Source organism: Puntigrus tetrazona, chromosome 10, assembly GCF_018831695.1.
Source record: "Puntigrus tetrazona isolate hp1 chromosome 10, ASM1883169v1, whole genome shotgun sequence".
Classification (NCBI taxonomy): Eukaryota; Metazoa; Chordata; class Actinopteri; order Cypriniformes; family Cyprinidae; genus Puntigrus; species Puntigrus tetrazona.
The window spans coordinates 13,084,885-13,099,183 of record NC_056708.1 but is presented as its reverse complement, the minus strand read 5'-3'; the positions used below and the strand labels follow the sequence as shown (position 1 = coordinate 13,099,183).

Genomic DNA, 14,299 nt, shown 5'->3' with positions numbered 1-14,299 from the left:
AAGTTACCCTGACCTGAACATTACACCTTCGAGATTAAAATAGGTCTCTTCCTGTATTCTCAAGGCCTACACATTTTATGTAGCACAGAGTATGCATACTGTATGAATAAGTGTGAAATATAATATAACAGTTTTTGTATGCATGCATTCAACAGAATACCAAAAGAAAACTGAATTCACTGATTTCTGCATACATGCTTTAAATACAATTTTAAAAACTATGCATTATACAAGACCACAGTTAGAATTCCATCCCTAACATACCGCCCTTTTTCCAAACTGACCAATCATCTATCACGCTCTCTGACAGCTGACCAATCAGAGACGGTCTCGCGTTCTGCTGCTAGCTTTATATTTCCGGGGCTGCTTCAGGAATGTAAACTATTCAACATGGAGACAGTTGATAAGCTGGAGGCGATGGTAAGCTGTTCTTTTTTTTTTCAGCCAAACGTTTCTATCAAATGTTTTTAAGCGTAAACTAGCCGTTCGCGTCTAACAGTTAATAACACGCGCGCCTTTACGACAGGCAACGCGACGTAGCACAAACACGAAGAATTACATGTTCTGTAAATGCCTCTGACTTTCCCTCAGGATGGAGGGGAGAAAATTACGAAAAACATGTAGCTGGATGGCTAACTAGTGCCGCTGCTAATGTCTTTATTCACTTCTGTTTACAGCGAAAATAAGCCCTAATGTGATTAATTTAGTGTGATGTGCATATTTTGACTGGAAACCGTGGCTTTCATTCCGAAAAGTGTTAATTCGTCTCGATGGCTGCTGTGTGAAGCGCTGATCGCGGAGAGGGGCTGCGGGTGCGGGAGGGCCTGTGCTCGAGACTGCGCGCTGCGTCCCGCGGTTACTCATTACACCTTGCTCCGCGAGATATTTAGATATGCGTAAACATTATGGGGTTGTGTGCATGCCGAGACATTGTAGGGATTGTTATTCGCCGGTATCTATTGCAATATAATGTGTCCGTTGCTTCTGGAAGACGCACAGACCTCTTAGTAAAAGTTTAGCCTTTGAAATGGTGATCTTTTGTAAACCCGCCAATTCTCATAAAAAGCTGTATTGCTATTATGTTGACGTAAATAATAATAATACTTATAATAATATGAATTAATATAATTTTCCGTGAGTTCAAATATCGGGAGTGAAGACGATAGAGGGCGCAGTGTTGCTCTTTGTAGTAATTTTACTACACTGCCAGTTTCAGAAATTCCATATGTCTTAACAGAAAGTTGAGATACATAATCTAAAAGCTGAATAAATAGGCGTTGATATATGGTTTGTTAGGATAGGACAATATTTGGTCATGAAACAACTATTTAGAAATTTGTACATGATCTTTGGTTAATATCTTTAATGTATTTATGTATTACAATGTTATACATGCAGTGTATTACCAGCTATTGCTACAAATATACCTATTATAGATATTATTATTATTATTATTATTATTATTAGTAATAATAATCATGCACTCTAAATTCTTTGAATAATTACAGCGGTTACCTATGAAATTAAAACAATTATAAACGCCTATAATGAACAATAAACTCTCACTTTTAAAATGATTGCCTTTTATTATGACCCGTCTACCTGTCTCAATGATTTTTATGTTTTAACGTTTATGTGACCACTGTGTTTTTCTTCCCAGGCTTTTTGTTGACATTTATTTACGTGATTGGATATTTCAGCATGCAAATGGACCGCCCTGAATGCGTACCGTCTGTCCAGTGCCCCTTTTATATTGTACTACTGATAACCCAGTTATTAAAGCAGTGCAATGTTAAAAGGGCATTGGCCAGGGATTTTTCTCAAACGTAGGGTCGACAGCGTGGCCAGCCACATCGAGTGCTGTTAACAGGTGCTCTGACTTCATTGCACTACTGTATTGGACAGCTAGCAGTGCAATAGTATTGTCAAAGCGTCTGAGAGCAGCTTTGCACAATATTTGAAAGTTTTCAAAGAGGTACGCCCGCCGTCTCATCAGGCATATTGTTTTTCTTCTTTGTTTTGCAGGTCATAACGTCTAATCCTAATTCTTGGGACCCTATCAGTATTGCCCCTGCTGTCCACTGTGTTCAGAGTAGTGCAATATTGCTAATAGGGTTTCAGGTTTTAGGTAGTTCCCTCATTCAGGTGGGCCACTGAAGCGCACAAACGGCGGTCAACGTTCGATTTCAGGTCTTGTGAATGCTTACTGAATCATGATGTTTAGCTCTGTGTCCTTGTAGTTCCAGAAAGCAGAAGCCGATATAGAATATGTGGAAAAACGGCTGAAATTTGACTTCATGGCCAATGCGCGAGAAGCGGGTACATTTGAGGTATGCTCGTATACATTTTTTATTTTTTTGTTAAATACTGAGTAAGTCTGTTTTTAAATCTGTGGTTGTGGATTTCAGGGAAACCCCGTTCAGTTGCTGGAGAACCTGTCTGCGATCAAAGCGCGGCATGCGGCGCTGTGCACACAGGTGGAAGAGATCGCGGCGGAGCAGAAACGATCAATGGACTCGATACGAGCTCACCTGGACACCACCGTGCAGCTGGTTCAACATCTGCAGGACACAGCAGATGTGCAGGTATTCGTTTAGATGTGCGACAACAGGCTACATCTATTAAACCACCACTAGAGGACATGCAGTGATTTCACCACGGTTGAGGTTCCTGGGTCTGGATTCTGCTAATGGGAAATCTTGTTTAAGGTTCCGCCGCTGACCAAAGAAGAACAAGAAGCGAGAGATTTTCTCTGCTCATCCGTTGCTGCATTAAATGTAGAGGTTAGACATTTTTGTTAAGCTTTTTATTACATTAATCGCACATGCGCAGTACTGTTGAAAAGTTTGGGGTTGGTATAATATCGTAAGAAGTCTCTTACACTTACTAGTATCAAATATCAAACTTGAAACTGAAATAACTTTTCTAATTGATTTTTTTTTTTTTCTCTTTTGTGATTGCAACTAGCTATTACTTAGTCTTAGTTTCATTCTAATATGCTGATTTAATGCTTAAGAAAAAAAAAATTTACGGTTATTCTGCATAAACCCTTTTTTTCTAGCATTCTTTGAAAAATACAAAGTGTAAAAAAATTTACAATTTAAATTTTTTTTAATACAATTTAATGCATCCTTGCTAAAGAAATCTTTATCTACCAAAACCTCTTACTCCCTGTAACTTTTGAGCAGCATTTACCTGTACTTATGTAAATATTTGTGATGTTTTTGTGGTAAAAGCTACTTCGAGTTGGTGAATGTGTTTCTGTTTCTTTAGGCCGTGCCCACAGAAGAACCTCAACCTCAAGCACAGTCTGAATGTAAGGACAGAAGAAAACTATCCACATTAAGCAATTCTAACCTTGTCATAGTGTCAAGGGTCGTCAGCATCCTCATCAATATAATTCTATTGGTTTTTGTTCTTTCTTGCAGCACATAACACGTGTGACGAGGTGTCCGAGGTGACATTTGAGACTGTCCCGAGAAGTGTACGTGGTAACTTGAAGCTGTCTGACCTCAACACGCTCTATAAGCAGTTATCGGAGTACTTCTCGGATAAGAACAGGTTTGTCTTGTGATATTTGTGCGAACACATCACCTTTAGCTCTCATAACATGATAATGTGCTATAAATCCTAAGACAGCTATGTGAGTTTTTGTTTTTTTAAATACCAAAAAAAAATGTTTTCTAAAGTTTTGATTAAAAAATGTTTATTCTCGTCTCCTCAGGGTGCCAATAAGCACTCAGAGGATGAAGAAGCTGAACATGAAAGTCAGTGATTCTGCTTTGAAGACTTTACAGCATCTTAAACTCGTCGAGCTGGATAAAAAAGGACTCGTGTCATTGCTGGCAAAAGACTAAAAAACTGGGACAAAATAGATGCACAAATCTTACCAAAACATAAATCATCCAGTTCCTTCCACCTCTGTGCTGAAGTAAAACCCTTCTTGCACTTTGACTGTATCAACCGTTTAGAACAGGAATAACAGTGACTTTTTTTTTTTAAACCCTATTTCCACTGCATAATGTTATGCAGCCATTATTAAATTATATCATGACCAGTTGTGGAATCATTAGGTTTGTAAAAGGAAAAACTGTACAGCATAAGAGTTTATATTTTTTTGTAAAGTGAACATTTCAGATCTCCGTAAAGCAGAGGAGGTTGTATTTGAATGGTAAGGTTGAGTGTATTCACTTTTTTTTTTTTTTTTTTTTTTTTTTTAGATTTACTGTTAATTAATTGAGTATGCAATAAAATGTCTTTTTTATGTGTTTCCTTTTTATTTAAAAGATACTGAAGCAACTAGACACTGGCAATACATTTTTTTTGTAAGAACAAGAGCATCATAACATCAAATAGAATTTAAAAATGTATTGAATCTATTTGTTACAGCAACATTAAAAGTTTTTATTTGGAAAATTTCCTTACATTAAACAGTAATGTCGACATAAAGAACACATGCCTTAAACATCTAAAATGGGAACAATTCAGATGCAGCACATCAGGGTCCGTTCCTCTTTAACAGTGCAGTTTGACTGACTCTGGAAGTGTCTGCTCAAGAACTCTGCTAATACAAAATTAAACAATGAAATTACAAAAAATAACATCTGGAGCTTTTTTTTACCAGGAAAGCCAGCAGAATTTGTCTAATATATAAGCAATATGGTTTATACTAGCGATGTATTCCTAGGGTGAAATGCATGTTATTGAAGCTTGTGCACCTGTTAGGATGGTTCTGATCAGCTGCCTCAACCTTCTCTCCAAGCTTGTTGAGACATTCTACAGAACAACAAACAAATGAGGCTTCAACCCAAAACTGATATTACTTAACCCTGAGTTAAACACTTCATTAGCTTAAGATCGCCAGCGTTCGATGATGGCAAAACAAAGGGAAAGGCTTGGAAGTGGCCAAGTGTCCATTAAAGTTATGTTCGCAGTGCCAGACAGTGAGTGACCTTACACATGCAGGTAAAAGTGTGTTTCTCCAGTCATTGTTAAAAATAAGCAAAAAAAATCTTGATAGCTAGTGCTAGTGAAGCGGTCAGGGGAATCATTCAGCCTCCACCTAAGCCCTACCCACAAAAAATATCACAACTGAAAAGGTGTCTGTACCAATCATTGAAACAAGACTAAAAAAAGACTTCTATCCACGCACCTGATGCCGTCTCTATGTAGTCCCCCTCTGGACAACTCAAGTCCTCTCTCACATCCCCCTCTCCTTTCATGTCAGACATGCTAGACCAAGTACAGATTCCATTTAGACATAATTTAACAGTAAATGATCAATTATTTTGTTTGCACAGAAAAACATGGCGCTCCAGCACTCACAGGGACCCTGGTTCTCTAGGATTTTTATGCTCCGTGGCTCTTTTCAAAAACATTCTCTCTAGATCCTCATCAAGGGTGGAGCTTGCCCTGCAAGATCATACGCCATTACAAAGTAGAAGCAACTTCATTTTAGTTTTATGGGAGAAAAAAATTAAAAAATCTAAATATCCACCCCATAAATTTCTTACTGCTGTAGAGAACATACTATTCTGTATTTGAACAGAAGCCATTTCACTCTGATATATGTCACATTTCTTTATCAGTAAATCAGGCAAAGTACTGGGGGTTTTACCTCTCGGTTTCATCAAGAGTATGACTCTTATCACGTTTCTGAGATTCTTCATTATCAGCAGGGTTGTGATTTAGATGATGGTCTGAAAATACACGAGCACATTACTTCAATTCCTCATTTAAATGAGTAAAAACACAGCCCTACTGTAGATCTGTCTTACCGTGTATCTGACAAGGGTTTTCACCCTCGCACCCTTCCATCTTCTCTGCAGTGTTTTCATGACCGTCAGAGTTTGATGGGTTATCAACACCTACCTCCTCGCCCACATCATTATTCTCTGCAGAAAACTCAAACAGTTTTATTCTCACATCAAGTCAAATATGTAAAATCTTTATCTTTTTTTTTTATAAATTACTGCAACAAACTGTTATACCAACAGGATGCTCTTCATTGGTTCCCTGGCTGCTCTCAGTGGTCTGTCTGGAGGGAGAGTCTATTTCCTCCCTTCCATCCTTAGACACGTTGTTTTTCACTGGAGACTGCAGGACGCTGAACACAGAGTCATTCGTCTGAAAAGAGAGGCAGGATATCAATATAAATGCTATAGCTGAGATTATATTGACAGGAAAATAGAATAATGGTACATTTACATTTATCAGATGCAAGCTTCTACAACAAAACATTAAGCATTTGTATATAATATAAAGAAATCTAATTATCCCAGTAGTAAAGATGATATTCAAAAGCACATATTAGAAATCAAGAGGATAGATAGACAGTCAGATATATATTCATAAATCAAATATATATATAAATAAATAAAAGGAAAATAAAGGAATAAATTAGATCATGAAGCATAATCAGTTAATCATTGCTCATTGTTTTATTTTTTTCATTTATTCATTATTTTCTGTTGTTATTTGTAACTTTATTTTTATTATTTTGAACTCATTTTCTAATTCTTATTTTACATTCTACATTCTTTTATACAGATAAAAATTACACAAATATAAGAAAGATTATAGAGACAAAATGCCTATATACCCTGGGCAAAAAAATAAATAAATCAGGCTCTAAGTAGACATTTTAAGATAACTATTATTTATGCCAACTGCTATAAACAGTATGGGGTGTTTATTTGAGTATAAACTGTCAGCTGTATATCAGTCTGTTTTATATATCAGACTGATACAGAAAACATAAAAACTTAAAACATATTGCCCGATAGAGATGTGATTGTTAACAGAAATATATCATGCTTCATTGACTGACAGTGTTGATGTCTCCTGCACTGACTGTGGTGTAGCTCTTTGTGCAGATAGTATTGGATGGAGCACTGCCCCACAGTGACGTGTCCAACAGGCTCTGGAGGTGAGGGACCTGCACATCTTTAAGAGGTGTCCTATGACCTGTAATTAAACCGTGTTTACAATTAGAAAATAGACCCACACAACATATTCTGTTATTCTATTTATGTTGCATTTTTCTGATTCACTTTGTACCTTTTGGGCTGCGTGGGGTGCTGTTACAGGGTGGATGTCCTCTGCTGAGAGGGATGGGCGGGGATTCAGCTGACTCCGCCCATTCTAGGCGATGGGCTGGTGAACAGGATATGCTGGAGAGGTCTGCGATCTCAGCCAGGTCTGGTAAACAACTGATTGAACAAAATTACCAAAACAGAGAGCACAGACTCAGCTAAAAGTACATTTAACAAAAAAGCTGAATTTCCAGTAGCCATTACTCCACTGCTGACCCAAAAAACTTTATAGTTAATAAAAAATACATGTATATTACAATAAAGAAAATGTCATAATCTGTTATTGAGCTTTGTGTGAGATGATTTATTTCTTGTACCTGATAGTAGGAATACACCTATGCACTGGGGTAATGGACTTCTTTGAGTCCTCTTGAGAAAGCTGGTATTCTAGATAAAGAAACGGGTGACATAAAGTTTATAAAAAGGACACATTTTACCCACAAAGCTGGCTATTCAATGGTTGCCGGCTTTTTAGATCTACATACCACTCAGACTCTTTTCAGCAGTCTGTTTTCCCTCTGCTGGAGATGTGTTGGGTCGACACACCTCCACTGTTACGTCCAAATCATCTTCTAAGATCAGTGACTGAAAAACATAAAGTGCAGATACATCTTCCACTATTATTCTTTAAGGCATCTTCTGATGCTTTTGCATTATATAAAGTGTCCAAAAAAAATCTAAATTGCCTATTTTCACCTGAGAATGTGCTTCTCCAGATGATGAACGGTTGGACAGGTGATATTTTGGTGTGAAGAACATGCTAGACTGCTGTGTCTGTCTACAGTCCAAATCTGAACTTTCCTCATCCTTTTGATCCAACATACATTAAAGAGTACATATTTAGCATTATTATTTTACATTTTTTCTAGAAGTCCACCTATAATGTTTAAGGTTTAAGTCATACAATAATTTATTAAACTCACGCTGGCCTTATCACACAAAGAAACTGTTTTTGTTACTGTACCTTTAAAAATTCTACAAGTGAAAATGAATGCTGAATGTTCATATGTAAATGTGGGTGGCTGTGTTTAATTAAAAAAGAAATAAACATTAATGAAATGGTACACAACAAATATAAATAAAGGTCATAGTTTATCACCTCAGTTTGACTTGTAGCCTCCAGCACTCCATTGGTCACATCAAAATTGTGATTGATAGTGTGGTAATTTGTGCTCTCCTCACTATCGCTCTGAATACCTGCCATGAAATAATATTTAATCACGTTTGGAATTGTAAAATGAAATTTAAAATTTAATTGATCCTAAAAAAAACACCACATGAATTATCTACATGAAAAGTAATAGTTCCATTCCTTTAAAGGGACAGTTCATCCATTACTGAAAATTGTCCTCAAGTTCTAAGTTCCCAACCTCTATGAGTAAATAGTTGCAAGTGGGTGAACAGCATGAGGGTCAATAAACTCTCCCTTTAACAGTGATTTCAGGCATAGCTCTATTACCGGCAAAACTCTTGAATAGTTGCTCCAGATCAGTGCTTTCCTGGGTCTCAGATTCCTGGTAGCTGTTCACACTATATCTGTCCTGTAGGTGGAGCTGTTGCTCTGCTACATCCTCACTGTCACTGCTGCCAAATGCACTCAAGGGTGACCCTAACCGCCCATGTGTCATTAGGGCCACCATTTCACTAACCTCATCTGCATTGACACAGAGAACACTGTCTTTGAACTGGATAAACAGCACATGAAGATAATGAATGGTGTGTCGTTTGTCTCTCACTGGTCCATAAGGGTTTTGAGTGGTAGTGCTGTTCAAGAGATTGGTGTGTGCTATCTTTTTGAGTCTCCGACAACCCAAGTTGCACATGTAACCTAAAACAAAAAGATGCATTTGCTTATTTTTTTTGTCATGTTTTTGCCTGTTTGATTATATAGATCCTTTCTGCTGTTGCCATCCATCTATTATTCTCCTTTTGACTTCGATCAGTATTTTCCTGCTAATGCTCTTATACTCTTGTACCTCTCAGACCTTTGATGTCCTGTCTGTTGCTGTCCATTTTTTGTTGTTTTAACTCTCTTCAAGTCCCTGTTCTCCTCCTGTAATTACAGCTTTTTTCCTCATATTTTTTTCTTTTAATCTTTTCCATCGTTAAGCTTTACTTTGGTAATAGGTGATCTCTGCTGGAATGCTTTGCTCATTTGGTTTATTTTTCTTTCTTTCTTCAAGAAATGAATACTTTTATTCAGCAAGGCCACATTAAACTGATCAATCGTGACACATACCTCTGCATTGCTAGGAAGGGATGTGCTATCAAAGCTCTCATCTTGAGCTGAGCTGTACTGACTGACCTCCTCGTCTGCATTAACGGTCCAGTTGGGAATATAATTTTTAAACGGTGGTCCCACAGCCTTCCCAGCACCATCATTGCACTCTTTTTCCATCTTCACCCTCTTCATCACAGCATCCATCTCATCAAAGCATGGGGTGCCCAATTGGGCCGCCTCTACGTTATCTAGACTCTGCTCAGCCTGCTGTAGAAGAACCTGAGACACTTTAAGGTTGAGAACAATTGAGCTAGTATGCTTTGAGATAGAGTGACTAATTGCCAGATCCTTGTCTGTATCGCTATAGTTAGAACAAGGTGATTCAGAAAATGGAGTATGATGGGTGGTTGGCCATTCATGCAAAGCAGTGACGTCACTGTGCGAAATATCCCAGTGGAGGTCATCAGTGTCTGTGGTGGACACCTCTTCTTTGTAGATTTCTTCTACGTGATGTTCCTGGATTTCATTGTGTACTGCAGCCCTGCAGTGCTGATATACTAAGAGGATAGAAAAAGACAAAGTTAAGTACATTCAATTAACATATTACATTAAATGAATGTACTTTCTCGCAAAAGCAATAATGTTCTATGCTGTAAAACCTTCTCTAATCATGAGTGGAATCATTGAAATCTTACCAGATTTGTCTTGCTCTCTCGCCTGATTAACATCAGTGTTCCATCCAAGAATGCTCTGAGGAGCAGACTGTGAGTTCCATCCACTTTTCGTATTCTTGCTTCTTATCTCCTGTTGTAGATTAGATTGCACCTTTACTCTCATGCTAATACATTGTACATTGCTCTCTATATCTGTAAAAATCTTGTATATCTTAAATAATTTGACTTCATTTAATTTTTCTATCCCGTTACCCACCAACTTTTGAATAGTAGTGCACATTCAGAAAATAAAGCATGTTATATGTGCACTTATACACAACATCACTAGACCATTGTACAAACCCTTATATAACAGCGTAGATTATAGCACAAATCGTGCAGGTTGCTGGTCCTGTGCTGAGCTCTGTGCTGGAGGCCCTCCTGCAGGAACTGGTAATAAGGCTCAGGCACGGCAGGGTTTGCTATCAGAGCCTGACCGGCTTCTACCGACCGTTTTATCCAGTGTGGGTCTGTGGAGCCCCACGGCAAAGCATCTGCACATGGCAATATAACTGGTTTACAAGTTGCAAGCAACGCAAAACAAGATTTATTATGCAAGCACTAAAGCTTACATTGTATGCATGAAGGTACCTGTATAGATCTCCTGTATAAGGGTGCACACACTATACAGATCAGCTTTTCCTGTACATGCTCTACATCTAATCACTTCTGGAGCTGCCCAGTTGATAAGGCTGAGAGGTAAAGGAACAGGAGTTGGGGTGTAGGTGGTCGTTCCCTCACTACAATCGGAAAAGAGGGTAAACGCATGTCAAACTAAAGAAACTAAACTAAAGAAAAGTTTAGAATAGAAGCCATTTTGAATAGAAGCCATTTAATCTACACATATCCTAAATTCAAGTATATTTTATATATTTTTTTAATGCTGTATGTGCACTTAGTGAGGATGGTGTACCTGGGAACAATAAACCCGAGGCCCGTAACTTTGGAAACTCCAGGGTGCACAATGAGTACAGTGTGTGAGGAAAGGGCCCGGAGCACCAGAGATCGGCAATGCAGGTACATTAACACCTCACACACCTGTAGCACCACTGATAACAGGTCACCCAGCTGTAGGAGAGGAAAGTCATCACGCTGCAGAGTGTGAAAAAAAACAATGTACACGTTTTAAAATAAAAAACCACTTCTCAGTCATTTATTTATTTTTTTGAAATTTCAAATATTACCCTTTGGTGCAGCAGACTGTACAGGGACCCTACATTTACCCTCTCGTAAACCAGCTTTGTGCTGTCCAGGTCAACGGACATACTCACAGCCATCAGCAGCAGCAGGTGCGGGTGAGACAGCTGACTGCACAAGGATATAATATTAACCATTACTAATTAACAGTGTATTTACACAACAAATAACAATACTAAAAATAAAGGATGTCGATTATAAAAACATTTAATTAAATTTTAATTAAAGCATTGTCTTTATCTGCTTTAAAATTAGTTTTCTGATGAACAGCTGTGCAGCCCAGGAAAAGTAATAATATCCAACTTAATATTAACCAATAACATCACAGCCCAATATGTTTCATTCGATCCAACCAGATAAAATTCACAAATTTAATTCAGTTTCACATAAAAATACATAACATTAAGGAAGTGAATGCACTGCGAATAATGTTTAAGACTTAAGACTTCTTACCTAAATCAAGTTCGATTAATAACAGTCCCCAGGAAATAAAATGTTTCCTGTCAAACTCTTTTGTATCTTTTATATAGTGTCCATTGTCCTACCAGCAATACTCCTGCTCAGAAACTAGCAGATCCAGGAGACCATCACGTTCTTCATATTGTTGCAAAATCTGATCTTGCAGCTCTTTAACAGTGACACGACATCCTTTCCAACTGTAACTAAGGCACAATTATTATCATTATTATTATAACAAATTATGTTTGCTGTAAGTAAATGCTGTATATCCATCCATCCCGACTTCATGCATGTTCAATAAAATATCATGGCTTGATTACAATGTCTTACTTGGTCATACGTATGAAAGATCCACATATAAAGGAATTGAGAGGCTCATCGTTAGCTTGAGCTAAATCACTGTCACTTATCAAGGGCACAGAAGCAGCCAGTCCCAGACTAAACCCTGGCTTCTCAGGGAATAACTGTAATGATTACAGAACAACATTTTAACAGCTCAGCGTGATTAATGGCTGTCAACATAAAAGTACATTGTGTTTAGTAGATATGCTATGCTAATGGAAAGGGGAATGTTCATTTTATAATCCTTGTAATCATAGGATTTAGAACATGTTTGTTCATAAATATAAAAACATTTATATATATTACTAGAAAATTTGATGTGTGTTCAGATTTAATCCGCTCAAAATATTTGCAAGAGAGAAAAAATGTTCATGCATACCTTTCCGTAGCCAAAACACCGCATCATCATATCACAGACAGACATTTTATTTTCATGAGTGAGACCCGATGCCCTAAAGAGAAGGACACATACAAATAAAAAAGTCTGGTCCAGAATCACTGTTTTAGTTCGTTCTTCATAGTGTTGCTTAGTGTTTTAAAATTTGAAAGTCGTGTATTCAAGCCTTAAAACAAAGTGTTGACCAATAAGGATGAATGGCCAGAGAAGAGCTGCAGATCTTACCAAGGTCGCAAATGTTTAAGGGATGGAGAGCTGAGCAGTGTCTTTGAGGAGGTCGGGGTGGTATGCGCATCCCTAGACGGATGAGTTTGCAGCAAGCTCTGCATTTGAGACTCGCATCTCTTCAGAAAAGCAAGCATCTGTAGATAAAAAAGAATAAATGTTCTAATGATGCCTTTACAATGCAGTGCATATACAAAGAAATTGCTACTATACTAAAAAAATATAATGACTCTGTTTTAATTAAGTAAAAACTTTTCAAAATAAAATGACTCTGTCGTGACAAAGACAAAGTTTAAGGCTGCATTGGTGCTGCATTTTTATTGATACAGAACTTTAGCATACGCACCTTCGGACTGTCCTCCTGAGCACCTGCCTTGGCCCAGTGCTTCGGCATTCGGCCCTGATCATCATGGAGACGCAGGTCACCGCCAGCATCCAGCAGTGAACTCAGCAGCCAGGGATTACAAGAGAAAACTGCAGCATGAATGGGGGTACTTCCATCATTACAACGGCTGGTGACGATAAACATCAAAAATTAGATAATATACTATTTTCACATTAAACAAGATCCGTGGGTGTATTATGGGAAGGTTTGACCTTACTGATTCGGGTTAGCCCCATACTGTAGAAGCTTCTCTGCTACACTGGCAAAGCCAAGGAGAGACGCACAAAAAAGTGGTGTCTGTCCAAGGTGGTTTATGCTGTCAACACCCACACCTATGTAATATAAAAAGTATTTATAAAACATGTACAATCATTTAAAAAAATAAAAATAATAATTGGAAAGGTATGCTTACCTTTTTTAAGCACCTTCTCCATTTTAGCTACTTTTTTCTCAATTGTGTATTTGTGCAGAAGAGCTGATAAACCTCCAGCTTTCACAGTGCCGAGGAGCACCGGACAGGGCATTGGCTGAACCCCTGTCATTATGCAGATGTCCCAAGGATCGAATTAGAAAAGCAGCCAGAGGTTTCTTCCTTACCTGAAAACTAAAATATACTTGGTTGAATAGCAAACATAGCAAGCCCAACCACTAATGTTTACTTACTAATTACAGGTGCAGTTACAGTTACAATTACAGTTGGCTTCAGTCAGAAAGATGAAAAAAGAAAAAGGTTAAACAAGAAGACTAACCAGTGAAAACATACCCTTATTGACTTCTGTCACGCCCAAACACAAATTTAAAAGTAAACAGCGTATGCCTATGCTAGGCAGCGGGTACCATTAGCCAAAACTCGTTTCATATGAATAGGCTTCTTTTATCGAATTTTAATTTACCCGTTCAGGTGGAGTTCAGATGACCTTCAATAATTAAAACTGCGATTGAAATGAGTTTTCTCATATAACAAAGACTGCTATTCAAATAAGTTCTTAGATAGTATGCTTTTTTATCTTCCCTGTCTCATAAATCCGATGGACAGTGGAAATTGGCGGATGAATAATATTGGGTGGTTCTTGAAATATCGGCATTTGAAATATTTAATTTATGTAGAATCGATACTACAGTGTTTTAACTCATTGTCTTTTTTTCCATTTTAACGTGGAAATTACGTATATTATACATGTTAAAATGAGAATGTAAGTTTAGCAGAAAATAAATATTGTAGGATGCGCAGTTGCGCCCTATTTTTTCCTCCGCGCAGGTCTATTT

General features: G+C 37.8%; 2 protein-coding genes across 3 annotated transcripts; one reads left to right on the top strand and one right to left on the bottom strand.

Moving 5' to 3' along the window:
- Positions 1-313: 313 nt before the first annotated feature.
- Positions 314-4,601, top strand: ska2 (spindle and kinetochore associated complex subunit 2). Its single transcript, XM_043251152.1, has 7 exons — positions 314-420; positions 2,241-2,330; positions 2,409-2,585; positions 2,709-2,783; positions 3,274-3,316; positions 3,429-3,561; positions 3,725-4,601. The coding sequence occupies exons 1-7, from the start codon at positions 391-393 to the stop codon at positions 3,855-3,857; spliced, it is 681 nt and encodes a 226-aa protein (XP_043107087.1). The 5' UTR covers positions 314-390; the 3' UTR covers positions 3,858-4,601.
- Positions 4,256-14,061, bottom strand: LOC122353190 (inactive serine/threonine-protein kinase TEX14-like). Of its 2 annotated transcripts, XM_043251151.1 has the most exons (16): positions 9,334-9,618; positions 8,831-8,922; positions 8,554-8,748; positions 8,194-8,291; positions 7,791-7,901; positions 7,580-7,679; positions 7,412-7,481; positions 7,060-7,211; positions 6,830-6,966; positions 5,991-6,126; positions 5,778-5,894; positions 5,618-5,699; positions 5,326-5,412; positions 5,153-5,232; positions 4,719-4,776; positions 4,256-4,561 (listed from the first exon to the last, which is right to left on the bottom strand). In XM_043251151.1, the coding sequence occupies exons 1-16, from the start codon at positions 9,474-9,476 to the stop codon at positions 4,516-4,518; spliced, it is 1,704 nt and encodes a 567-aa protein (XP_043107086.1). In that variant the 5' UTR covers positions 9,477-9,618; the 3' UTR covers positions 4,256-4,515. The 2 variants fall into 2 exon arrangements, with proteins under 2 accessions (XP_043107086.1, XP_043107085.1); XM_043251150.1 differs by lacking the exons at positions 4,256-4,561; positions 4,719-4,776; positions 5,153-5,232; ... (9 more) ...; positions 8,194-8,291; positions 8,554-8,748 and adding exons at positions 10,011-10,119; positions 10,332-10,522; positions 10,620-10,768; ... (8 more) ...; positions 13,446-13,637; positions 13,927-14,061 and having other exon boundaries at positions 8,790-9,872.
- Positions 14,062-14,299: the final 238 nt, after the last annotated feature.